The sequence below is a fragment of the Diceros bicornis genome, chromosome 26 (genome assembly GCF_020826845.1).
Source record: "Diceros bicornis minor isolate mBicDic1 chromosome 26, mDicBic1.mat.cur, whole genome shotgun sequence".
Taxonomy (NCBI): domain Eukaryota; kingdom Metazoa; phylum Chordata; class Mammalia; order Perissodactyla; family Rhinocerotidae; genus Diceros; species Diceros bicornis.
Genome location: NC_080765.1, coordinates 40,577,701 through 40,603,352, shown reverse-complemented (window position 1 = coordinate 40,603,352; position 25,652 = coordinate 40,577,701). Strand labels below are relative to the sequence as shown.

At 58.9% G+C, this 25,652-nt stretch overlaps 2 protein-coding genes across 4 annotated transcripts in view; one reads left to right on the top strand and one right to left on the bottom strand.

The window, feature by feature from the left end:
• The window catches only part of PMM2 (phosphomannomutase 2), a 28,878-nt gene extending 23,472 nt beyond the window's left edge, over positions 1–5,406 (top strand). For all 3 annotated transcript variants that reach the window (XM_058570082.1, XM_058570084.1, XM_058570085.1), the window contains one exon: positions 4,142–5,406. In XM_058570082.1, the coding sequence (XP_058426065.1) occupies positions 4,142–4,243 (102 nt within the window). In that variant the 3' untranslated portion in view covers positions 4,244–5,406. The remainder of the gene's footprint in view (positions 1–4,141) is intronic.
• A 4,183-nt stretch (positions 5,407–9,589) lies between these two features.
• Positions 9,590–21,497, bottom strand: CARHSP1 (calcium regulated heat stable protein 1). The gene is made up of 4 exons (XM_058570086.1): positions 21,448–21,497; positions 13,293–13,457; positions 12,186–12,308; positions 9,590–10,464 (listed from the first exon to the last, which is right to left on the bottom strand). Exons 2-4 carry the CDS (start codon positions 13,448–13,450, stop codon positions 10,302–10,304), a joined length of 444 nt encoding a protein of 147 aa, XP_058426069.1. The 5' UTR covers positions 13,451–13,457; positions 21,448–21,497; the 3' UTR covers positions 9,590–10,301.
• Between the last annotated feature and the right edge of the window lie 4,155 nt (positions 21,498–25,652).

Sequence of the window (25,652 nt, the reverse complement as noted above, 5' to 3'; positions counted from 1 at the left end):
CCACAATGGCCAAGCTGTCACCTTAAATATCATCTTCAGCTAAAAACAAAGGAGGATGTTGAGGGTAGTGGTTCGGGGCTGGGGGGGGGGGGGACGTAATTTACATGGATATAGAAATGCCAATGTTTGTTAAACAAGTGTTTGCTGGGCCCTCTATAGACAATGGGACCTGAGAGACAGAACTTGGATAAAAATGGGCTTGTTGGTACCTTTCTATCACACCTAGTTTACATTATACTATACTTATCTTATGGTATTAGCTCCTTCCTGGAACAGGCTTTGTATCTTAAAGTCTTTTAGGCAGTTAGGGGGAAGGTCAAAGTTCCTTTCAGAATCTTTGTTCTTAAAAATAATCGAGGTAAAGAGACACATTTTGGGGTGGCCGGTTCTGATCCCTGACAATGCACCCCTGTGCCAAGGCCTCTCCTACAGCTCTCAGCCCCATTCTGTGGATGAGGGGGTTGTGCCAGAGCCATCAGCAGGTCGCCCCAGGGGCGTTAGCCCCACAACCAGCTCACCCCCCACCGCACCTCAGGCTTGTTTGTCCCTCGATTCTAAGCCACTGGTTCTCAGGCCTGGAAGTCCACTGGCATCACCTGATGACTTTCACAGCATCAGGACTCTGGGGCTGGCCTTTCTTTTTTATTTTTTTAAAGCAAAATGTTTACTTCTTTCTAGGAAAAATCAGTACGGTTATCTAAGGGCACACAGTTTCAAATATAGAAGTTTTGTGATTCTTTTCCTCCTCAGCTGATTGTCACCATTGAGAAGGCAGCCGCTGCTGCAGTCGGGTCGCATGCCCCAGGGCCCATTGTGCTCCTGGCACTCCAATTTACCTGGCGATAGAAAAGCAAATGTTTGATGAACAGATGTTTGCAGGGTCATCTATAGACAGTGGGAACCGAAAGAGATCTTTTGACAAAATGGCCCTTGCTGGGGGCCTTCCTGTCTACTACACCTGGAATTATCTGTGGTGATAGGTCCTTCCTGGGACCAGCCTTCTGTCTTAAATTCTTTTAGGCAGTTAGAGAGAAGGTCAGAGTTTTCTTTCGGAGTCTTTTGTTCTTAAAAATACTCAAGCCAAAGAGACACATTTTGGGGTGGCTAATTCTGATCCCCCACAACTCTCTTCACATCAGCGCGTGACAGCCTGTGCAGGAGTGGGGTGGGGTGAGGGTTCTCCTGAGCCCCCCGTGTCTGAACCCGGCAAGCACTCTGCCTTCTGTTTCATCCTCAGACCTTGGCCCGCAGGAGTTTCGATATTACTGGGCGCTTTGCACTGCGCTCTGGCCTCTCCTTTGGGCCTGTCAGGCACGCCCTAGCGGGATTATGATCGGTGTTTCATCCCTTCCTCCCTTCCTTCCTTTATCTTCTCTCAGGAAACGGTTTTGTTTTGGAGCTTGGGGGAGGCTGAGCTTCCCCACCGGGAACCAGGAAACCTTTGGTGCATATGCAGATGCAGTGTTTGAAACGTCCAGGGTCTCTGCTGCCTAATGCCTAATTATTCTAGAGGGCGGCCCTCTCACTGGCTCAGTGTTTGTGCTTCGCCTGACCTTGCTCTGACTGGTTCGAAAGCTCTGTGCAGCCCCAGGAAGGAGCATGCCACGCTTTGCGAGTCACAAAGGAGGAGGCGGCTCCCCTGCTGGGAGAAAGGAAGGCCTGAGGTTGGTGGTGTTTGTGGTGCAGACGTTCCTGCCAGCCTTGCTGCCCTCTGGGAGCCAGCAGAGCGGAGAAAGGACCCAGTGAGCCGGCCCAGCTGGGGTGGGGGAGGTTTTCGCCTTCCTGGGCATACATTGCTTCTCCAGACTGGCTTTATTAAGTGTGAGTGAGTTACACAGCAGCAAAGACACATCTGGTGAAGGAATTCATTTTAGCAGAGCTCAGAGCTACCCTTGGATTCCAGACAGCACCCCACCCCACCCCTAGCAGACCACGGGAGATTGACTTAGGCATCTGTTGGGTGCACCTCTGTCCCGACGTGTGACATGCTCTCCAGGGAGGGGCAGCCGTGGCAGCTGTAGACCCTTTCTGCCTCAGAGGTTGCCCTCTCCAGATAATGGCTCTGTCCTCGGTGCACCCTGGCTGGCTGCAGGAGCCTCCTAACTCGACTCTGCTTCCCCCATCCATTCTCCAGAAAGACCCTGTTGGAAGGTGAGTCTGATCCTGGGAAGCCTGGCTTGCGGCTTCCAATGGTTTATAAAATCCCAACTCGTGCGGTGAGCTGCGGGGCCTCGGCGGCCCTCCCAGCCCTGTTTGCTCCCTCGCCAGCCCCTCCCCAGCGGCTTCTCGGCCAGGCCCACTGAGCTGCCCTCTTGGATAGCCAGTCACATGGCTTGTCCCCTCACTTCCTTCAGGTCTCTGCTCAGAGGCCCCTCCCTTGTCACTGAGTCCCTTCCCCCCATTCTTGGCAGACAGAGCATTACAGCGTGTTTATTTATGGTCAGCCCCGCCCTGCCACGTAAGCTGCAAAGGCAGCCTTTATGCTGACTGTTTGCCCCTGTAGTTCCAGCTTCTGAAGCCCTGCCTGGCAGGTAGTGGGTGCCCACAAGGTTTGTTGGGTTAACGCACGAATACTGACTCCTCCCTCCTGAGTCAATGAGTGACAAGGGAGGGAAGGTGTCCCAGAGAAGTGTCTGCTTTTTCTAGATCGTGCAAGAGTTGGTCTTCCCTTTATGTTCTCTGTTGGGATTTTCACCTACCTTGCCATTCCTAAGAGAAAGCTGATTTGTTTATAATCATGAGAGTTACTAGAACTGGTTTCACACTTACTTGCTTAGGTAGCAGTTGCTGGCCGTGGAACTCAGGGCCCTCTGAGTGACCGCAGCCCCCTGACAGTATGTAACTGTGAGGCCCCCACGAGGCCCCCGTAGGCTTCTGAGTTCACGGCCTCCTGACGTGACCCCTGCACCCAGTGTACCTGGGGCCCCAGCGGTGGTCCCTCCAGAACTCTTGGCCTTCACCCCCACCTGGGGAGCCGTCTGTTGGGGTGGGTCACTCTTACAACATGAGAGCAGTAGTAATTTCAGTGTCACGTAATCCTTTCAGAGGAGGTCAGATTTTCCTACGGAATCCTTATGAGAAAAATCCATTGTCTCAGCAGATATTTTCATTGTGTTATAAACTAATTGATTTTTTTCAAGATTTTGAGTTAGACTGTTTAGCCGATTTTATGAGGAAAATATAGGAAATTTCATGAGAAGAAAAGCTGGGGCTTTTCTGCAGCGCTTGGGGTCCCAGGACAGTGGGAAGCCTGAGTCATTCCCCTGAGAGCAGCCGGACAGGGACCCCGTCTCAGGAGCCCCCGGCAGCACGGCCAGGTCCTCCCAGACACAGGCCCTTGCAGAAGCCTTGCCCCTGAGCCCTGGAGGTGCACCAGGTGAAATAGGCTGTGGAAACACCTGGGAAGCTCAGTTAGGGGCGTGCTGACTCGGCTGCTGTCCAGGGGCCTTCCCTGGATCCGATCCTCTCATTGACCGGTTGCCACAGCGCTGTGGGCGAGGTTCACCGTGATCCCCATCTTACAGGTGGGGAGTTGCCTGCAGCACCCCTAATCGGTGGTAGAAGCAGGATCTAAACCAGGCCACCTGGCTCAGACCCCAGCCACATGGGGCGATTTAAGTTAAATGAATCAGAATCAAAATCAGTTCCTGCCAGCACCAGCCACGCGTCAGGTCCTCGGGAGTCACTTGTGGCCTCAGAGGTGGACGTGTCCATCATCACAGAAGTCCGAGGGCAGCGCTGCCCTAGACCGTCTGCCCCACTGCACTCCCTTGTGACTCGTTAGAGGACTCTGGGCACAGTGAAAACAAATTGATGGCAGTGAGAACTCTGTCACCTGCTGTGTTTGCTTGCTTTGTGGAATAATAAGCCTTAGATCTTCACAAGAACATCGTGATTTCTTTCATAGGCGTAATTACATGTTCCAAGCTAAATTGCAGTTCAAGTGAAGGTGATAAACCTTTCCCAGTGATGACTGTACTCGTGTTGTCCTCTCCTGAAGCTAAGAGAAAGGTGACTGGAGAAGCGCCTGCCAGTGGAATCGCCAGTTCTTTATTTCTGTAGCAGCCCAGGCTCGGGGGTTCCAGCCGCAGCGGCACAGGAGAAATGAGCTGGCCCCTACATCTGCTTCGTGTCTTTGCAGGGTGGCAATGACCATGAGATCTTCACAGACCCGAGGACCGTGGGCTACACGGTGACGACGCCCGAGGACACACGCAGGATCTGTGAGGAGCTCTTCTCCTAACCGGCCCTGCCCCGGGGGAGCGGGGGAGGCCCAGCCAGCAAGCCTGAAAAGGCCGTTTCGTGGCCCGACCCGAGATCCCTCCCTCACACCCCACGCCCCCAGCCAGCCCAGCGTCTCCGCATTCAGTCCTCACGCACCGTCTCCACAGTGGTGTCCTCACCCAGCAGTGAACTCGCCCCCCACGCCCAGTGCCAGGAGTAGCTGCAGGGACAAGAAAGGCTTGTCAAGAGTGGCTCAAAGAAATACCTCGTCAGAGGGTTCACCCCCCACCCCGAGTCTCAGACCCCCGACACGTGGAGTCACAGTACACGTGGTGTTTGGGGAACCTCCCCGTATTCTAGAATGATAGAGAAAAAACGCACGTGCCTAGACCCTCCCTCTTCGCAGGTCTTGTGAAAAACGTAACAGGTGTTAATGTGTGGCCTTCCTGCTTCAATACCGAGAGGGGATTTGGGGGTGAGAAGGACAGGAGAGGACTTCACAGAGGTCCAGCCCTGGGCAGAAGTTGAGAAACCCCTCCTGAAATGCAGCTCCCTGCCGAGTGTCAGCTTGGTGGGGCTTTCAGAGCCAGGGCACTGTGGTGGTCGGGCGGGGTCAAGCGAAGTGACTGCGTGCACTCTGCTCTCCCACCGCTTCCTGTGTGTGAGACGCAGACCTCAGCGTGGCCTGTGGGTGGCCGGCTGGCCTGGAGCTCGGGGTCGCTCTGTGTTCACTACCCGTTGAGAAGCCCCGGCTGGTTCTCTAGCCATCAAGATGGGAGGAAAAAGGAGCCGACACCCCCGTTAAGCATTGGCACACAGCCCTCCTCGGGATGCCGGCTCTGAGCCCAGGTCCGGGTGTCACACTTCACCGAAAGAACCTTCTCCATGCTTGGGCTGGATGGGGTTCCCAGAGGCCTATTCACCTCTGTTGCTCAGGGATCAGCTAAGAGCCTGGATAATTAGCGGAACAGGAGGTGCTCTGTGTCTGCACATCTTTAATAAGGAAGCGTGTCCACCAGGCCCTCACCCGGACTTTGACCTAAGGGCTGGGAGGAGCCGTGGTTGGGCCTGCGACCCTCCCTCCCCTCCGTGTCCCGCAAGTTCCTTGTGAAACTGGAAGGCAGCTCCAGGCCCTCGTCCAGAACACGAAGAAAGAGAGCTTTCCAAGGAGGCAGTTAACGTGTCACTTTTCAGACTCTGGAAAAGTCAGGACCGACAGACCGGTGCTGGGACCAGCTCCATCCACAGCATGGCCTCTGCTGGGGCTCGCCAACCTGAATCTGGGGCTGAGGGAGCCATGCGCTCGGTACTCCGCCCCCAGCAGGCGCTTTGGTCACCTGGTTCCCTCCAAACCTTCCAGCCACCAGCTCGTCTTAGCCTGGGGTCAGGTCGGGTGAAGTCTGCCCCTCACCCACCCCGTTTACCACACACGGGGCCAGCGTTTCTCAGTGGATCCCGGGGCACACCATCCGGTGGCATCTTCCCTTGTTGAATTTTGCAAATGATACTGTAATGACCTTTCAAAATGAAAAGTGGCACATTAAAGTGATTTGTTTCCTACTTCTCGTTCTGATTACTTTTTCCTCCTTTGTTAAATGAGTGGTGAAGTGCAAGATTAGCTATGATGTGGTCTCGGATTCTGGAAGGAAAACCCAGTCCTTTTAGATCTGAGAGCCCCTCTCTGAGGCTCTGGTGTTTGTCACGTTAGGGTGTTGCCCTTCCTGACTGGCACAGACCCTGCCAGCATGCTTTTCTGCCCGCGGGGCAAGGACCCACGATTCCCTAGAAGTTTCCTTATTGTATAGAAGCGAAACAACAGCGTCTTACTCCAACTCACCTTCTTTATAACGGGAGGTGGAGGCTCTGCTGTGTCCCCGCGGCCCTGCGGGGCTGCCATGGGCAGGTGCCCCAAGGCTTTGAGGCTGGGCAGCCTTCCCGATGCCCAGCGGCCACTGCTCTCACCGTTCCCCATTCCGTCTCTCTGCACCGTCAGAATTTCCTCAGCCCTCTTCTCACCTCCAGGCCACTCAGGACTTGCCTCCATCCCATTCTTCCCCTGCTTCTGTCGTCCTGTCCCCTCATTCTGTCCCAGCCCAACCTTCCCCAGGGTCCATACCCATCCCCCCACAACCTCCTCAGCCAGGCCCTAAAGTCCTAACGGCTAAATAACGTGTGACCAGCACTGACACGTGCCCACAGAGCGACAGGGCCTGTAGTTGGCAGCTAAGAGCAGGGCTGCCAGGACTCAGAGGCTAGTTCTGCTGCCCACCAGCCGTGTGACAGGGCAAGTTCCCCTACCACAGCTCTAACTGATGAGTGCATGTCAGCTCCACTCCAGCTCTTTGAATGGTGTGTGAGCCGTTGCTAACTCAGGTCAGCCCCCGGGAGCCTCGAACCCTGCTTCCCAGATGGGCACGAGCTAAGTCCTTCCCCCAGCCTCCTGCAGTTCGCAAGATAAAGACACGAGCAGGAGAAACACACACAGTAGCTAAGTGTTGTGTAAGATGGAAGTACAGAGGTTGCCCCAGACCAGCCTGGGGCTGTGAAGAGAGCCAGCCTCCCGCCCCCAGCACTACAGATGCTGATCTGGTATTTGGCCCTGGGCTCAAGGTCGCTCAGGCTTAAGAAGCCTCAGGGCAGGGCCCATGGGGAGGGCACGTGGGTGGAGGGCACACTCCGCGGGCGGCTCCTGGAGGGAGAGGCCACCAGGCCCTTATAAACCAGGCCAGGAGGCTGAACTGGACCCCGAGGGAGGGAACCGGGGAGGCTGGGGGCCTGCGTGACACTGGAAGGTGTCTCCAGCCACCAGGTGGGGAGTGACTGGAGGGCCGACAGAGGAACCAGTCAGGCAGATGTTGCGGGCGTCGGGCAGGGGAGGCGAGGCTCAGGCGGCCTTGAATCACTTCCTCTCCACGGGCTGCTTCCTCTTCCTCCCCAACAGGAGCTCCTTGATCTTGGCCCAGGAGCCACGGAGCCAGGCAGGCAGGCAGGCCTCCGGGCCCCCTTCCACCTGGGCCCTGCCCCTGCAGCACCCGAGTGACCCCTTCACTCAGAGCCGGTCTCGCCGAATCTGCCCGTCCGGCCACCTGCAGTTTCTGCCCAGCCCGCCCTCGTGCCACCTCGTCATCCCCGCTTGGTGTAGACAGCGACAGAGCTCACTGCTTTGCGCTCAACGCCTGCTTCGGCCTCTCCCTACACAGGCTTGACGGACTGGTTATAATTTTTTCTAAAACACTTTGAAAATCAATGTATTACAGTAAAATGTTCATCTCGGCACCACCAGGTCACCATCTGCCTCCCTTGGGAAACGCTCGGAGACCTTCCCAGCCTGCCAGTCCCTCCCAGAGCCGCCCTGCTGTCGTCCTACCCCAGCCCCTCCCGCCCCCACCCCAGGCCCCGCTCCTGCAGACCAGCAGCGCGGTGACCTCCCCTTTGGACTGCCCCTGCCCCCGCTGCTCCACCAGCAAACCCCCCAGCCTCCCCTGAGCTGAGCCGGCTCAGCCAGCGCTCCTGGATGCATCCTCTCCCGGGCGTGCGGTGGCTTCCTCTTAAGGCGCACGTCACTCGGAGAGCCATCCGTTCTAGTGCGCCCCCACCTAATGGCAGATTCCGCCAGCCCGCTGGGCCTGGGCTCCTCGAGGGTGGGGACGGCCTCACCTGCTTCCAGCCCCGACTCAGTGCCTGGAGAGCAACGCGCCCTCATGGAGCGTCTGCAGCAGGGACGGGGGACGGGTGAAGAGTGAGCCCGCCATTCAGGTCCAGTGCGGACCACATCGTGACCCTCCGCCTCAACCGCGGGTGTGCGGTGCGCTGAGCTCACTCGCACTCACCAAGGCCTGTGCCCACAACTGACCACGTAGGTGGTGGTTTCTGTTGTTATGAAGCCATATTCTACTGCTGAGGTTTCTTATGCCTGAGAAGGATGATTAAGGAAAAAGGGATGATCCCATCTTCTTATTCATTCTCCAGAAAACCAGACCTCAAAGCAGAATGACTGTGTCAGCCTGGGTGGGGAGACGCCCTTACCTGCTGGCGCCAAGGAGAGAGCCTCCACGTTAACAAACCAGACACAGCCTTGCACAAAACAACCTTTATTGAGAGAAAGGTGGCCGTTGGGAGGAAAGATCTGGATTTAGGAATCCTGGATTCTGTTCCCAGCTCTGTCTCCAACACCATCCGTCCTCTCAGAGCCTCGAGGAGTTTCTAGAAATTGAGACTCTGTGCTTGAGTGGGGAGGGGGTGCCCCTCCCAGCTCTGACATCCTGCAGTTCTAGAATACTCATCCACTGAAAAAGATGTGGTCACACCAGAAGGACAGAGCAAGAGCCGTTTACAAAGGATTCTACCCAGTGAGAGAATCCAAAGGTTTCACCTCTCAACAGTGGCGCCAACTCCCAGCTCACTGTCGGGCAGAGCCTGGTGGGGCCACACGGCGCCCCGGCTGTGTGCCAAAGCGAGGACAAGCCCGTGGAGACACCTGGAGAGTGGGGGTGAAGACGCAGCTCTCGCACTCAGGGAGCCCACCCGGGTCTCGGCAGAAGCGGCTCTGGAAGTGTGGTCTGTACCCAACAGACAGAGGCCTCCAGGGGCAACACAGAGGCTGGAGGGGAAAAGGCCACCTTGGACCAGCAGGAGGCAGAGAGGGACACAGAGGACCCTTCAAGTGGCACGACAGGCCAGGAACAAGCGGATCCACTTACTTAACCGTGCCATGCACTGCACAGGCGTCAACACGCTTATTTGCCTATTTTAAAACAGCTCCACCAGTCAGGAGCAAGACAGTTCTAGCCTCCCACCGCCCTTCAAATGAAGCAGTTCCTAGGCTGAGAGACAAACCCGTCCACGGCGTGGAGACACCGATGAGGCCGCACCATCGGCCCTCCCTCTGTCTGGAACATCCTCGTCTGCCCCAAAGCCAGCCCTGAAGGGCTCACTTCCCTGCATTGACAAATGGCTCCTTGACTACAAATAGGCCACATATTTCAAAATATATCACCCAGCTGTTTCTATTTTTAAGTCACAACTAAAGCCAAACCAAACCACAGCAAAGAAAATCCTAAAGGTTTGTTTACTGGAAATATCTAGACAAGTTCACAATGTTGCCAGCGAAGTACAAACAGGGCTGGCTCTGGGTTAGAGCTTTAGTTATTTAAAAAAAAAAGAAAGAAATCCTAAGCATTTCTTCACACTGGTTTTAAAGGAACCCCTTCACCAAAAATGTATTTTTCCTTCAATTTCTGATTTGACCAGGCTGTCAGGAGGCAAGCTACCTACTCATTTCTGGATGGACCAGGAGAAAGGTCTGTTTTTAAATGGAGACCCTCCCCTCTCCACACTCCCTTCTCCCACCCCATCCCCACCCCCACCCACCGCCTAAGTGAAGGGGATGTGAATGGCTGCCGAGACAGCAATGGTGACAACTTGCAGAAAGACAGAAAAGACCAGGCATCTGAAAGAGAATTCAGCTCTAAGCACAGCACAGCATTGCCAGGTAGAGGGCTCGGGGCTGTGACACCTCCCGCAGCAAAGGCACCAAAGACCCCCAGCTTTCCCCACCCCTGCCCCCCTCAAACCAGCTCCCCTAGAACCAACCAAGCCGAGAATCAGAAAAGCCTGCTCTGCCCAGGGCCCAGGAGAGACACAATAAGGGTGCGCGCGTGGGCGGGAATTCATCCTGGGGAAACACGCGGGGCCCATGTCACCTCCCAGGGGGCTGGATCTGGGGACTTTGAGCTTTGCGGGGACAAAGGACTCCGTGGGCTGGGGAATACCACCTGACCTACCCCCTGGGCTGCGGTTGGACCCTCCACTCAGCCACCAGCTGGCGCCTCTCCTTTTTCAATGCTTTTAATGCTTTTCAGATGGTGAGAGGTCCTGGCGATGGTGAGAGGCTGTGCTGGTGGCCGACGGTACCCCCGTGCCTGCCCCCCCACACCCCCTCCTCCAGGACGCACTTGAAAGGGGCCGTGCTCCCCCCTTTGAAGGCCCGTTTCAAGCGGCAGAAAGTCATCTCGGGTCTGGGCCTCCTCCCTCCAGAGTCTCCCGCAAGCAGGGGAGGAGGGGTGCTTCCGCCTCTCCTAGGAGCTGACCACGTGGCCGGACCAGGTCTCGTGCTTGGTGCCCGGCGCCAGGTGGGTGATGACCACCTCCACGGCCTGCAGCTTCTCGTTCTTGGGCGGGATGGAGCACATCTTATAGGTGACCTCATCGCCTTCCACTGGCACGTACTCCCCTTCCACGCTGTGGGTGGAGAGAGAGCACTCAGTGCCCAGGACACCAGCCCCTGCTGGTCAGAGGGCCGCCCCTCATGCCCTGCCACCAGAGAGGCCCCCAGGCGTCAGTGGCGCCATGCCACCCCAGCCTCCGGTGGTGGCTGAGGAGCCCCTGAGCCGTCAGCTCCTTCCCCGGGACCTGAGATGCTGGGACAGACGGAGCACAGCCACCTGCGGGCGCCATGGGCCTGTGGACGCGAGAGCAGGGAGAGCCAGTCTGGGCCAGGGAGAACCGGACTTGCGAGAGGGCCTGGCCAGGGTTTCCGGAGCTCCCGTGGCATGCCCACCCTGGGCCAGGAGTCCCAGAAACCAGGCTGCACCTCTGCTCTTCAACTCCCCGGAAACCCAGTGAGCTTTCGAGCAAGTCCTTTTGTGCTTAAAGCTAGTTCCAGGAAGGGTCCTCTCTCTTGTGACCACCCAGGAAGATCCCCTTACTTTCCACAGGACATGAGTCACCAGCTCATGATGGTCAGGTGCCCATCTTGATGCCCCCCTGCTGAGACCCCAGGAGGAAAATCCCCTTCAGACCCTGAACACCAGGACCAGCCTGCTCCCCTGGAACTGGTTTGTCTTGAATCAAGAATGGCATAGCAAGTGGTGCTTCCCTCTTTGATTTGGCCACCAGGAAGCTCAGGAATAAATGTGCAGCCCACTTCTAGCCGTGGAACCAGACATGACAGTATCTCCATCTGTCTTATTTGCCCCCCACCCCCTGTTTTCCTTACTAACTTTATGTTTCATGTTGCACTATGTATATCCTTGTAAACCACTACAAATCCTTTCTGGAAAGAGGCAATATGGAAATACATTTATACCTCCACGCGTGCGTTCATACAGACAGAAAATGCATTGCTTTAGCAACTTTCTCATGTCTGTGCTGATGAGGGAACCATGTAGAATCCAATGTGTAAGAATGTTGGGTGGGGTAAGGAAGGGATAACTCCCATCACAACGGACATTAGCAATAGGACCCTATTTTCAAAAATGTGGCTTCTACATATGGCCGAGTCTGCTGTGCGGGGGAGGACTTGGCCTGCCACGGACTGAAATAAAAGATTGGGGGGTGCTGAGGCCAAAGAATGGGGTGGCGGGTGCCAGATTAGGTCCCCACGTATCTGAAGGCGCCTAGAAGATCTGAAGTGAGGCAGAGGCTGCGGACGCCTCCAGGCCCGAGGCCTAGGATGTGCGGCCCCGCCCTGGGCCCCCACGGGTCTCCAGACCCTCAGGAAGGAAGGACGTCAGTGAGCAAGTGGCAGGAAAGGGTCCAACTCCAGACTTCCTTCCTGGAGCGGGGGCGGGGGGCAGCCCCCAGCCTCACTTCACCCCGGCCGCTTCCCCCAGGGAGGGCAGGAAACCGGCCCCCCGGCCACACACAGCTCCCCCCACTCCCAGGCCGGCCTCCCATCCACCAGACACACAGGGGCACTCAGACCCAACACCCCTCAACACACACACACACACACACACACAAACACACACACGGACTGTCACCCGCAGCCTCCAACACACCGCCACCTAGTACAGTCTCACAACCCCACCCCCACAGTCACACACAGGGCACACGCAGAGTCACACACACCCGGCCTCACAGCCTCATACCCAGAACCCATCAGTTACTCTCCGTGCATCCGAGGGGCCAAGGCAGCAACTGCCCCAGCCCCAAACCACCCAGACCAGCCACTGACTCACTCGGAGATGTGCAGGAAGATGTCTGGGCCGCCGTCGGCCGGGGTGATGAAGCCGTGGCCCTTGGATCGACAGAAGCATTTGCAGACTCCTTTGTAGACGGGGCCCTGTGAAGCCCGCACCGTCCTGACAGAGATGGGGAAAGTGTGAGGGGTCCCCACTGGCCCTCCAGGACAGCCATCCACTCTCCTGGGGCACACCCAGCTCATCCCAGTCCCCACCCACAGCTGTGCCCCAGGGAGTCCTGGCCAGGGCCACCATGTACAGCTGTGCACTGCACAACTCTGGGAGCCATTCCCAGAGTGACTCTGGATGACCCTGGCAAATTTTCTCAGGCCTCAGTTTCCCCAGCTAGAAAGAGGGAGTGAGACTAAAAGCTCTCAGCATCCCTCCGAAGACTAATTGTTACTAACAGCAGCAGCCTCCACTCATCAAGCCTGAGATCTGCATCTGCCAGGCACTGTGTGAGTCTTTCGCAGCACCGTGGCCACCTTGCTAATCTCCCCATTTTACAGCCGAGGAAGTCGAGGCCTCATGGGGAAAGAGGCTTGTGTGTGGTTCAAATCCACTGATTTTTTTTCCTCTCTCTTTTTTTTTTTTGGTGAGGAAGATTAGCCTTGAGCTAGCATCCGTTGCCAATCCTCTTTTTGCTGAGGAAGACTGGCCCTGGGCTAACATCCATGCCCATCTTCCTCTACTTTATATGGAACACCGCCACAGCATGGCTTCACAAGTGGTGCATTGGTCTGCGCCGACGATTGGAAACTGCGAACCCCGGGCTGCTGAAGCAGAGTGCACGAACTTAACCGCTATGTTACTGGGCCAGCCCCTCAAGTCCACTGATTTAAGACCCCAGCAATTTCCCACCCGTTGGGACCCCTGTCCCTCGCCCCAGCTCATGTCAGGCTCAGGGGGACCTGGGGCCAGGCCCTCCAGAGTTTACAAGGTGCCTGCCCGGTTTCTCACCATCAGCCCTCACCCCAACCTCAAGTCTGCCCATTTGACAGACAGGGACACTGTGGCACAAAGATGGCCAGGGACACAGTGGCTCCCTGGCCTCGGGCAGGAGACCTGTCTCAGGGAGCCTCCCCAGGCCGCCCCGAGACTCACGCTGAGAAGGTCCTCGTCCGGCGAGTGGGCAGCGGGCTCGGGACCACGTTGCCCCGCAGAGGGGATGGTGAGCGATTTCGGGCCTGTTGGGTGTCCAGCAGCCCGACTGAAGCCTGGTGGGTGGGGGGCTGTGCTGGTGGAGGCGGCTCGGATGACATGGCTGACCTGGAGAGAGACGGGGGCTCTCAGGGGCTCAGGTCTTGCCCCCAGGAGGGGCCCCGGATGCATCGCACCCCCAGGTCTGCAAGTCTGCCATCGGCGACTCCCGCCTCCCGGCCCCCTCAGCCGGGACGTCACCTTCTCCAGGAACATGCCTGGCGTGCCCTAGCCGGGTCAGGCGCCTGCTCGGGGCTCCTGCCGCACCATGGGCCTCCCTTCATCACAGCTCTGCCCGGAAACACCAGCTCGCCCCGCGACAAGGACGCCCTCGGTCCCCTCTGCGGTCCCAGCGCCCAGCACAGCCGCTGGCACGCTCAGGCACTTAGTAACGATTTGCAAAAGGAGGCGGGGGAGGAGCCAGGGAGGAGGCCAGCCCGGCGGGCAGGCCAGGATGCTTGATGCCAACTCCCCAGGCCCGGACTCCAGCCACCCTGGAGCCCTGCCAAGTGCCAGACACTACGGGGAAGGGGGAGGCAGACAAGGGGACACACAGGGCTCCTGCAGGAAACCCCGGACACAAACTGAAGGCCCAGACTGCCAGGTGGGCTGTCACAGGTCTGCATGCAGGACAGGGACCCCAGGGGCAGGGGCCTTCCAAAGGCTGCCTCTCCACCAGGCCCCGTGCTCAGATGCAGGCGCTCAGAGGGAATTTCCACCCACCTAGGTGGCAGGGTGCTGCTAGGAAACCGAATTCCCCCGGTGACCCGCCACACGCGTCAGCGGGGGGTCCCACCCGGCCAGGGCCAGAGGGGAGCGGACCAGAGCGGCTGCATGGCCCTGGCAGTTTCGCCAAGAACCCGACGTGGCCCCTGTACCCAACGAACCCGACTGTGTGACTCCGACTGTGTGACGACAAAGGCGCCGCACTGACACGGCCTTGGCTCAGTCCCTCCCCCTCTCGGGGATCAATGTCCCATGGGCAAAGTGCGGCCGCTGGGTGGGTGTCACTCAGCACTCGCTCAGGGCTGGGGATGGGGACACAGGAAGCAGGGCCAGGCCCTGGCGGCCGGGACGGCGGAGGAGACTGAACTCACACTTCACCCCCATTCACACGACGAGGGGGGACAGACGCGGCCAGGATGGGCTTCTGTGGCTCGCACGGGGTTTTCAGATTTAAAACATGAGCTGGCTTTTAAACATCCCAGGAGTTTGCCTCAAAATCCAGGTGTCAGGCTAGTCTTGAAAACACTGGAAGCCCTGGCGACCCTGAACCCCCAGTTCTCCACTCCGGCTGCGCTCACCTATAGTAACAACGTGGCCCCAGGGCACCGAGTTCTCTGCCCATGCTCCCTCTGCCCCCAGCCACACCACCCAAGAGGCGGGCCGAGTCCTCCCCTCCACACGCCCGCAGCCCCCACGCTCCCTGTCGGGCCTCAGTTCTGTCCAGCTGGGAGGGGAGAGGGCCGGCTGGCCCTCTGGAGGAAGTGACATAGCTTCCCGACCTTGCTCTCAGCTGCAGCGCGAGTCCAGGGAGCCCCCACCTCATAAAGTCCCCGGCCGCTGGACTGGGGGTCGGGGCTCTAGCATGACCCACCAGCACAGGTCATAGAGTCCTGGAATGTTCCAGTGCCTGGGGTTCTGGAAAGGGGGCTGGCCCAGAGAAGGGAGGGCCCCACCCAGGCCTCCCAGGACAGCAGGTGGGACCGCAGTGGCCGGGTGACACCAGAGTGAGGGGGGACACTGCCCTCCCCCTTCTACCCAAAGTCTCCCTCCTGCTCTGGAGTCAGGCACACCTGACTTCATCCCACCACCTGCCAGCTGTGTGATCTTAGGCAAGTTACTTAACCTCTCTGGGCCTTGGTTTCTGTGTCTGGAAAATGGAGATTTTAATAGTCCCGACTTCACACCATTATCATGAAGTTGAACTAAAATAATACACGCTAAGCGCTCGGCACACCATCCGCCCAGAACAAGTGAGCAGTAAGTGTCAGCTCTGATTGTTGTTATCACTGTCAACATAAAGTCATTCAAGAGGTACTTTTGCCCAGTGCCAGGCCCGAGAGACACAGGGCTGAATGTGGAGCCAGAGAATAAACAGGTAAATAAGTATGTAAACAAGATCATTCCAGACTGCCAAAAGGGCTGGTAAGAAATACACAGAAGGAGACAGAGTAGCAGGGTTGGGATGCTTCCCTACAGAGGGTGCAAGCTGGGCCCCGAACGGTAAGAAAGGGTCAACCATTTGAAACATGGAGGCTCTTCCAGGTAGGAGAACTGCCTGTGCAAAGGCCCTGAGGCTGGCAAGGGCCCAGGTGTGCCTAAAGTCAGCAAGGAGACTCCATGGTGGGGACTGGGGACAGAGGGGGTGAGGTGCGAGAGACAAGGTGGAGAGGAGGGCAGGGTTAGCTCAGGAATTCTAGGGCATCATGGTCATCCTCACCACCATGTCTGTCTCCCTTCCTTCAGGCCCATTTGTCTGTCTGTCTGTCCCCATGCCCCTTACCATGCCCACCTCCCCCTGGTTAACGAAGCAGGCTGACATTGGGGCCCCTTCTCTCTCCATCCCAGCCCCCTCCACTCCCCAGACACACCCAATCCCTCAGAGATGCCAATGGAGGCCCACGGCCGTGGGGGGAGAGCAACCTGAGGGCAGCACGGGTCCCTCTCCGTGCACAGGGCCAGCACTGGGGCTGGGACAGAGCAGGGTTTGGGGACAGTCCAGGGAATGACCAAAGGCTCCCCATAACCAGCACCAGAAGCCGAAACCCAGGGCTGGGGCTCTCTGTGCATGCGGGGTGTGCTCGGGACTATGCACAGTCCAGCAGGGGTGGCCACGCTCACGTTCACCTGGCAGTGGGAGAAACTGAGGCACGGAGAGCGCGAGTGACTCGGGGAGGGGGGTGGGGAGGGAGGTGCGGCCTGGGAGCCCCAGAAGCCGTAAGCACCATCCCACCTGCTCTCCCGTCCATCTGAGCTGGGGAGTGGCGGCGCAGCCCAGCTGGGGCAGGGAGGAGGAGGAGGCGGAGGGTGACCAGACCGGCCTCGGCCTGGGGGGGGGGGGGGCGCGTCAAAGTCCAGCTGTCAGGAACCGGCTGGGGGAGGGGGCAGCCAGCCACTCAGGAGCCAGCTCTGGGCACCCCCTGTTGCCTCCTCAACACACGCCCAGATGGGGGGCGGGCAGCAGCCCTGCCTCCTGCACCAGCATAGTCCGGGCTTCCTCCAACCCCAGGGTGGCCCTGGAGGAGGCAGGGCCCCTGCCACCTCCCTACAGCTGCGGGCAGTTGGCAAGCAGGTGCCTGCAGCTCAGGCCGGCAGGAGGCTCAGACCAGACCTGGGCCACAGTGAACTCAGACCCAATGTCATGCCCGAGCACGTCGGGGCGGCTGTGCTGTGTGCTCATGTGTTTGTGTGTGTCTGTACACGTGTGTACATGTGTGTGGCTGTGGCTTTGAGTGCACGACTGTATGGGTGTGTCTGGCCCTGTGCATGTGTGTGGTGTGTGTGTGCACACACTCTCCAGTGCCATCTGTTCATCTGAACCCAGGCGCACACGTGCACGCATGCACGGGCTTGTCACTGCCTGGGTGTGTGCACCAAGGGACAGGGGGGTGGGGGGTGGGGGAGTGGCAGCGGACCCATGCATTGATGCAGAGGACCCTGAAGACTGCCGCCTCCAATTCAACCCACAGTTCCCGGGCCTCCCTCTACGTGCAGGACACAGAACCCAGGACAGTGAACTTCCTGCCCTCCAGGAGCTTACATTCAGGGAGCGGGGACCCACAGCCACCTGGACAAGAGCGGGGGACTGGGGCCCGCAGTGTTCGCAGACTACACATCTCAGCTCATTTCTTTCCCATTTCTCTGATGGAAAAATGGAGTGTCAAGAGACTTGCCCGGGGGCCGGCCCGGGGCGCAAGCGGTTAAGTGTGCGCGCTCCGCTGTGGCGGCCTGAGCTTCGCGGGTTGGGATCCCGGGCGCGCACCGACTCACCGCTTGTCAGGCCATGCTGTGGCGGCGTCCCATATAAAGTGGAGGAAGATGGGCACAGATGTTAGCTCAGGGCCAGTCTTCCTCAGCAAAAAAAGAGGATTGGCAGGTGTTAGCTCAGGTCCGATCTTCCTCACAAAAAAAAAACAGAGAGAGAGAGACTTGCCGGGTCCTGCAGCTAATAAACAAACTGGTCCAGCACACAGTGTGTCAGGCAGTGGGAACGCCAAGGAGGAAAAGCAAGTGGGGGGGAGGGGGGTACGGTATTTTCAAAGCAGTGGCCCGAGGTGAGCAACAGGCCATGCTCGCCCTCCCCCACTCAGCCCCCAGGTCCTGAGGAGCACCCAGCCAGGGGACCACCCAGTCAGAGGACTGGGGACCCACGGCCTAGAGGTGAGGGAGCCAGGAAGCCACTCCACCCTGCCTGCCCCCAGGGAGGGGAGTGTCGGCAGGGCCTTTATCCTGGGAAAGGGCGGAGAAGGGGGCCTCAGCCCAAAATAGCCTGGGAATTTTCCACAGGCCCTGCAGGTCCTCCTGGAAGGTTCTGAGAGTTCAGCCGGGCACCAGGCTCTGGCCTCCTCCACCTCTGCTCAGCCCATGGACATATCTGGGGATGAGAGACTCAATCCTGCAGAGCCCGGTTAACCCCCTCCTGCCCTCTCGGCCTCAAAGCCCGCCAACCACGTCAAGGCCCAGTCTGTCTGGGGCCAGGTGCTTACTCCAGGGTGGGGAGCCTGGGCAGTGATAACGGTCATTTACACTTCAGTGAGAGGGAGTGTGCAGTTCATTTCACAAGGCTCCATTCCTGGGAGCTTTCAGACGCTTCCTTGAGGGCAGGAGATGCAAGGGGGAAGAGAGCTGGGTTCAAGTTGGAGCTTCGTTCCCTACATGGTGCTGGGCAAAGCCAGACCTCTCCAAGCCTACTCTGAAAACTGGGGGTGTCTTGGGCCTTCCATGGGTTTCTGGTTGGGGGAGGCCAGGGCTGGCCATCGTGTTTGGACACCTCCCAGCCCCAGGGCCAGGCCACCGCTGGATGGCTACTAGGCCACAGGAAGGGAAGGGCACAGGACACTGGAGAACCAACCGTGGGGTGGGGGAGTGAAGGCATGCTTTTCTTCCCCCCATGTCCACTGCCCACCCCACTGCCCACCGACTGCTGGGTCAGGGTCCTGGCTGGGCGTTTACAGACATTAACTAGATTAACCCCCAGTCAGCCCAACAGAGGAGACACTTTTACCATCCCCATTTTACAGATGAGGAAACTAGGGCACAGACTGGTTTAAGCCAGCTCATCTCCCACTTCCAGTGTGTCCAGAGTCTCCGGGGCTGGTGATGAAATGCAGATTCTGATTCTGACGGTGGGGTGGGGCCTGGGAGTCTGCATTTCTAAGGAGCTCCAGGGAGGCAGTGCTGGTCCACAGAACAGAGTGGCGCAGGTCGCTGCGCTCCCTGGGCCGGTGTAAGAGGGTGGAAGGGAAACGGGGCAGGGGGTGAGGCCTCGCCTGTAGACTGACGCAGACACTGAGCCCCCTCCCAGCTCCAGCCCGGCGGAGCCCCAGCGCGGCAGCTTGAGGGCTCGCGGGCCCCGGGGCGGGGCGGGGGAGCCGAGGCCGGACGGGGGGATCCCGGGAAGCGAGAGCCGCCCGCAAAGAGCCCGAGGGGCCGGGGCCTCCAGGCGGGCCTCTGCCACACCGCCCTCCATTGTTCCCAGAGAGCCGGGCTCCGGCGCGGAGGGAGGGAGAGCGGGGAGGGCTGCAGGGGGCGAGGGGAGGGAAAGGGAGCAGTGGGGAGGGGAGTCAGAGGGAGGGGCGGGGAGGGGGGGCTGCCCGAGCGCGCCCCCCGCCAGCCCCTGAGCCCGAGCGGGAGGCAGACGCACAAACGGGCGGGACCCAGCGCGGAGCCCCCGCCTGGCCGAGCGCGGCCGGGAACTGCTCCCCGCCCCGGGCCCGGAGCGCCGGGAAGAGGCCGGACACCGAGGCCCAGCCTCCCGGGGACAGGCGGGCGCTCCGGGCTGCGCTTGCCCCCATCGGCCCTCCCGACGGCGCGGCCCGCCCCGCGGAGAGACGGTCGCCCGGCGCCCCCACCCGCCCTCGGCCGGGACAGCGCCTCCCGGGGGAGCCCACTCTGCACCCCCATCACGCCGCCGCTTCAAGCACTCCTGTCCTCCCCCGGCCTCCATGGCCCGGGGCCTTGGCGGCAGACCTGAGGTTCAGGCCTGACCGAGCTCTTCACTTCCTCTGTGTGACCCCCCCCCCCCGCAGCGACCTCACCGCTCCCGGCCTAAGCTTCCTCATCTGTCAAATGGGACAGTAAGTAATGGTGCAGCCTCCCAGGCCCCAGGATGCTGTGTAGACGGAGCCAGCTACAATGGGCTCAGTCAACAATGGTTAAGCGATAAATGGTGGAACTGTCAGGCATGTGGCCATCTAGAATAATCCCTCCCATTCCTCTCCTGCTGATGGGACACAAATCAAATGCCCTGACTTTGCCACTCGGCAGGACAAAGACCATTCCCCTCCCAAGGGAACCCCCCTCAAACCCCGTCCCAGCACCTCCGGGCACGGCTGGGCCTAGCTCTGCTCATCCCCATCCCCATCCCGGATACCCATCCCGGAGCACCTACTTGGTGCAGAGCTCTTCTCGCTCTGGAGGGGCTTCCGGGCCAGCTGGGACTGTGTGTGTGGTGGGGGGGAGGGGGGACAGACACGCCAGCACTGAGAACCCTCGGTCACCAAGGCCTCCCCAGGAGCAGGGCGCAGGGGAAGGTGGGGAGGCCCCTGGCCCAGAGGAGGGGGCAGCTGCATTGAGTCTTACAGGACCACTTCAAGGGTGGGGAAGTCGTTCCTGGCAGAGGGACCTGCAGGGGCAAAGGCCCAGGGGGAGGGAGGACAGGCAGCAGAGAGGCTGGAGAAGGTCTCGGAAGAAGAAAACGGAAAGCTCTGTTGAAAAGTTTGGGACTTAGACAATGGGGGCATCAGTGGACGATTTTCAGCCTGGGGGGTTGATCGGAACCGACTGTCTTTACAAGTGCCCTCTGGCTTCGGAGTGGCCAACGGACGGGAGGGGCACGACTGGGAGCAAAAGAGACCAAGAAATACCAAAACAGCAAGTAGAAAATCTAACCGTGGCTAACATTTCTCCCGCACTGGGTTAACCACCACCTTTTATTCTTACGTCCCCTCATGATAGGAAAAGCTGTATCCCCAGTCTACAGATGGGGACACTGAGGCTCCGAGAGGCCTCTATTTTGGAATGAGACACCCACATCTATGAGAACCGAGGTCCAGCCTGGAGTGGGCTGATCCCACCCATACACACATCCACTCCAACCTCAGAAAAACTGTGGGGGTCAGGGGCTTCCTTTTAAAAAATCAAAAAAGAACGTTGCATTTCCGGCCTGTAAACTCGGGCTGCCGGCGGGGCGGGAGCCTGCGGGCGCGGGTGAAGTTTTTCGGCTCCGCCTAGGGCCCCCCATCCGGGCGCAAACACACTCTGCGAGCGCCCGGCGGCTCCTCCTCCCCCAGATGCGGCCAATCGCTCGGCGCCAGGACGGCCCCCACCTCCCCGCCAGGCCTGGCCGAGGTCCCAGCACCCGGCCCACAGCTGGCGCGGCCGGGCCTGGCGGGGGGCTGGCTCCACCTCCCCGAGCGGCGGCCCCCGCGCCTCGCCCCGCCGCACCACGGTCACCCCATTCATGCTCCAGCCCACGGGGAGGGCGAGGGGCGGGGGCCGAGGAGGAGGGGAGGCTTGCCCGCAAGCAGAAAACAGGTGGCCGGGCGGGAAGTGCTCCCCGACGTCCGCCCCAAAGCCCTCCCGCCGCGGCCACACCCAGCCCTTCCCCGGGGATGAGTAACCCGCTCTCCAGACGGGCCCCGGCGGCCCGGGCATCTCCGAGGGGCCTAGAGACCCAGCCCGGAGCGCCCTGCCCGCGAGCTGGAGGACCCTGCGCGAGGGGACTGGAGGGGGGCAGCGGGGGCAGAGGAGGCCCAGGTCCCATCCCGGCGGCTCCCGGGGCCCCGGGGCGGGGCGCCCCACCTACCCCTCCTGGGGCCCCCGAGAAGCTCCCTACCTGGCGATGCGCTGCGCTCCGCCAGCCGCTCCGCTCCGACTGAGAGCAGGGCCGGGGAGGGGGCGTGGTCCTGGGGCGGGTCCGCCGCGGCCCCGCCCCTGCCCCGCCCCCAGGAGCTCCCAGCCAATGGGGCCGCGGCCCGGGGCCCGGGGCGGCGCGAGCGGGGCGAGCGGGAGGCCCCGGCGGCGCTTTGTGTCCGCGCGCGGGCGGCCGGCGGGGGCGCGGGGCGCAGGGCCGGGGGGTGCACGCCCGGGCTGCGCCCGCGGTCGGGAAACTCCCCGCAGAAGTGGGGGAGTCCGGTCTCTGCGCCCGTGCGGTCCTCCGGGCCTCCGCTCCAGAATCCGGATGGGCCCGGGGCGCCTCCGTTTAGCAGAAAGGGAGAGATAAAGGAATAAAAAGGAATGAAGAGAGGCAGGAGGGAAACAGACAAGCAAAGAAAGGAAGGAGGAAAAGGGGAGGGAAGGGAAACCAATAAGAAAATGCAAAGAAAGAAAAAATAAAAAGACCAGGGAAAGCTGTTGATTTCGTTCTCTTTCTTGTGTTTTGTTTTGTTCTGTTCTTAAGTGCCACTCCCTCCTCGAGTCCTCCGTCTCTGCAGGTAAATGACAGGACTCTCATTTTACAGGAGAGGAGACTGAGGCACGGAGAGAGGCGATCTCCCGCCCCCCTCCTCCGCCCCCCCATCACAGCGAGTCCAGCCCTGAACCGAGGTTCAGGTGGGTATTTGAGGGGCGGGGAAGGGGAAGGTATCCTGTAACTGTGCAGGGACAACTGGGCCCAGGAGTCGGGGTGGCAGTGGGGTCTGTGCCGGAGCCCACCAGCTCTATCTTCGCGACTTCTGTCTCTCTTCCTCCCTCTCTCTCCCTTCTCTCCTCCTCCACTCACACACAAAGAGACCATTGAGGACACAGCAAGAAGAGAGCCATCTACAAGCCAGGAAGAGAGTCCTCCACCAGGAACCGAATTGGCCGGCACCTCGGTCTTGGAATTCTCAGCTTCCAAAACTGTGAGAAATAAATTTCTGCTGTGTAAGCCACCCAGTCCAGAGTATTTTGTTATGGCAGTTGGAACAGGCTAAGGCCATCCCTTTTTCTTCCTTCTCTCCCCAAAGCCCATCTCAACTTCTCAACTTCAGTTAGAGGCTCCTAATTGAAGCCTGTCAGAGCTTCACACCCGAATTTGGTGCAGTTCTAGTCTACCATCATTGGTGTCCTCCATGCCAGGCTCTGTGTTGGGCACTGGGCATCCAGAAATAGAAAGTGCCCACCCCGTTCCCATCCCAGAGAAGCCACAGCCTCACGAGGCAGAGATGGATGGGTAACGATAACCAGGATGTCAGGTGGTGGGTGGGCTGGATAAGCCTCCTTGGCCCAGCGAGTGTTCCTCCCTCAGGCCTGGCAGATAAGACGGGTCCCAGGGACGAGTTTTCTCTCTCACATTGCAGCCAGTGACATCAGCCCGCCATCTTGGCCCCATCTGATGGCACTAGCCTAGTGGCCAGACTTGGGCCAACAGCTGATAAGGGGATCTGGCCTAAATTTTCTGCCCAATAAGGACCAATCATCCATCCAGCCACCTGACAAATATTTGTTGCACATGAGCTCTGTTCCAAGCCATGGACTAAACAAAACTCATGTTGGCCCTGCCCCTCTGGAGTGTTAACACTCTAATAGGGAGGCAGATGTTATGGGCAGATGTACCCATAATCACTCAATGGTATAAAATCCTGCTGTGATCCACAGAAGGGACAGGCCAGGAGAGGCTTCTCTGGAAAGTGCTGATTGACCTGAGATCTGGAAGATCAAGAATTCAACAGACAAAAGAAAGGACAATCCTGAGAGAGGTTAGAACCTGTGCAAAGGCCCTGAGGTGGGAAGGAGCCTGGTGGGGCTAGGACAGAGAGAGAGAAAAGGGATGGTGGAGTGAGATGGCAGGAGCCAGAATGGGCTAAATTTACGAGTCTCCATGAGGGAGCTTCATCTATAAGAGTGATGGCAGCAGGTGAGGGCTTACAGCAGGGATGAAATGGAGACTCCTCCCTCCAAAGTGTAACTGGAGTCCACCCACCTGTCCCCATGTCTTCCCACCGTGGCTCGGGCCTCTGCTGTCACCAGGAGCAGCAGCCTGCTCCCGTCCCCTCTGCCTCCCCCAGTATCCATGCCCACGCGCCAATCTTCTGTGCAGCAGCCAGATTGATCTTTCAAAAGCATGAATCCGACCTTTGTTAAAGAAGAAATTACTCATGACACTTGTTAAAACAGGAAGGCAGAGTTTATTCAGGACTATCGCAATGGAATCCTAGCAAGATTTTTGCTGCAGGCAGGCCAGGGATCAGCCGTCCCCTGGGGGATGGTGGAGCGGGAGGCATTTGGTCAGATATTGTGGGTGATCAGATATGGAGGGCGGGGGATTCTGGCTAAACCAACTAGGCAGGAGTCTTGCTAAAACTGGACTCAGCAAGGACGGAGATGGAAGCCCAATTTTGGGCTTAGTTGAGTGGAGGGCTCGGAGCAGCCTGATTACAGTTTGGTCAAGGAGAGAATCTTTGTCACCATGTCCCTCCCCTGCTCAGTGACTCCTTATGCTCTTTAAATAAAATCCAAATTCTTCTTCTGCCGTAACGCTTCAGATTTGATTTAGCCCAATACAAGAAAACTCCAATAAGGAGCTTATGCAAGTTGGAGGTTTATATCTCTGTCAGGAAAAGGAAGACTGGGGTTGGTATGTCCAGTGTTGATGCGGCAGGTCTATTGTCCTCAAGGACTTGAGTGTCTCCTATTTTCTTGCTCCACCATCCTTTAACATTTGGCTTCTAGCCTCAAAGTTGCCTCATAGTCCAAAATGGCTGCTGGAGCTCCAGCCATCATACATCAGCATGTGCATTTAGTGGGGGGAGACAGAAGAGTGTCTTCTCATCCCTCAAGTCTCAGACACCCCTGTCTAGAAGACAGCTCTCAGACTTCTCCTCTAAACCTTCTGGTATCTTGTCTGCCAGTTAGTCTTCTGTCTCCCCAGTAGACCATAAGTCTGGGAACACAAAATATCATTCTTTGGGCTCAGCTCATACCTCCCACGCCCAGCCCTGCACAGACTAGAGTCGCCGTAAGTGGTCTTGCATCAGTGACTGCATTTGAGTGGATGAAATGACGTGTGCATGAGCCATTTCTCGCAGATCCCGGTTTATTCATCTCCAAGCACAGAAATGCTGACCTGGGGAACCGGAGTGAGTCTCTTCCCTAGTCCTGCCCCAGGCTTCCACTAGGGGCTCCCGCAGGAGATGCCTGAGCCGTCTTGACAGAGGTGGGAAGGGCGTTCCAGGCAGGGGATCAGCATAATCGAAGGCCGCCCCTGGTCCTCCCCCTCTCCCAGCTCAGAGATGTGCCGCCGCCCCCAAGGGGGTGTTGGGGAGTGTGGTAGGGCGTGGCGGGTGTGAGAGCGAGGGCCATGGTGCTGGAGGTGCTGGAATGCCGGGCGGCCTGGCTCCGGGAGAAACCACCACACCCGCAGGCTTCCAGCACCGCGCCCCACACACGTGTCCTAGGATTGTCCCCCGTCCCCGCACGTGCGCAGCCTCCCACTGTCCACACCCCGCCGGAGCGGCACAGGTGTCACGGTCAGCGAACCCTCGCCGCCGCCGCAGCATCACCCCCTTCCGCAGGCTGGCCCGCTGCTCCGCGGGGTCCACTCTGGCCGTCCGTTACTTTCCTGCTGCTTCGAGGGTCCCCGTCCCGATGCTCAGGTCGGACAGATATTCTGCGGCGTTTCCTGTTTCCTCTAATTCTTCCAGCGTTTTGAGAAGCCCGTCTACATCTTCTGGAACGCATTTGGTGAGTGGGGTGAGGAGGGCCCCTCTGGGAACAGATGGTGGGCGATCTGGACCCTGCCGCGGTCTGCCTCTGCCTCAGTTCCTTCATCTGTAAGGAGGGGACCGTGTCAGGAAGGCTGTCGTGGGGCGGACGGGACGGAATGTGTGCAGGACTCTTGGGACCCAGCCAGGCACATCGTGAGGATTAGTTGTTATTATTTGCTTTTTAAATCACTTCTTGCTTGAATCTGGGTGTGGCCCTGGTAACAACAGTAGTTACTGAGCTCGGGGCCCTACAATGTGCCAGACACACTTTGCGCCATCGTTTGTGTCACATGTGAAGGTCGGCACAGCTTAACTGCCTAAATCCCCATCACGACCTGGGAGAATCATCGTCCCA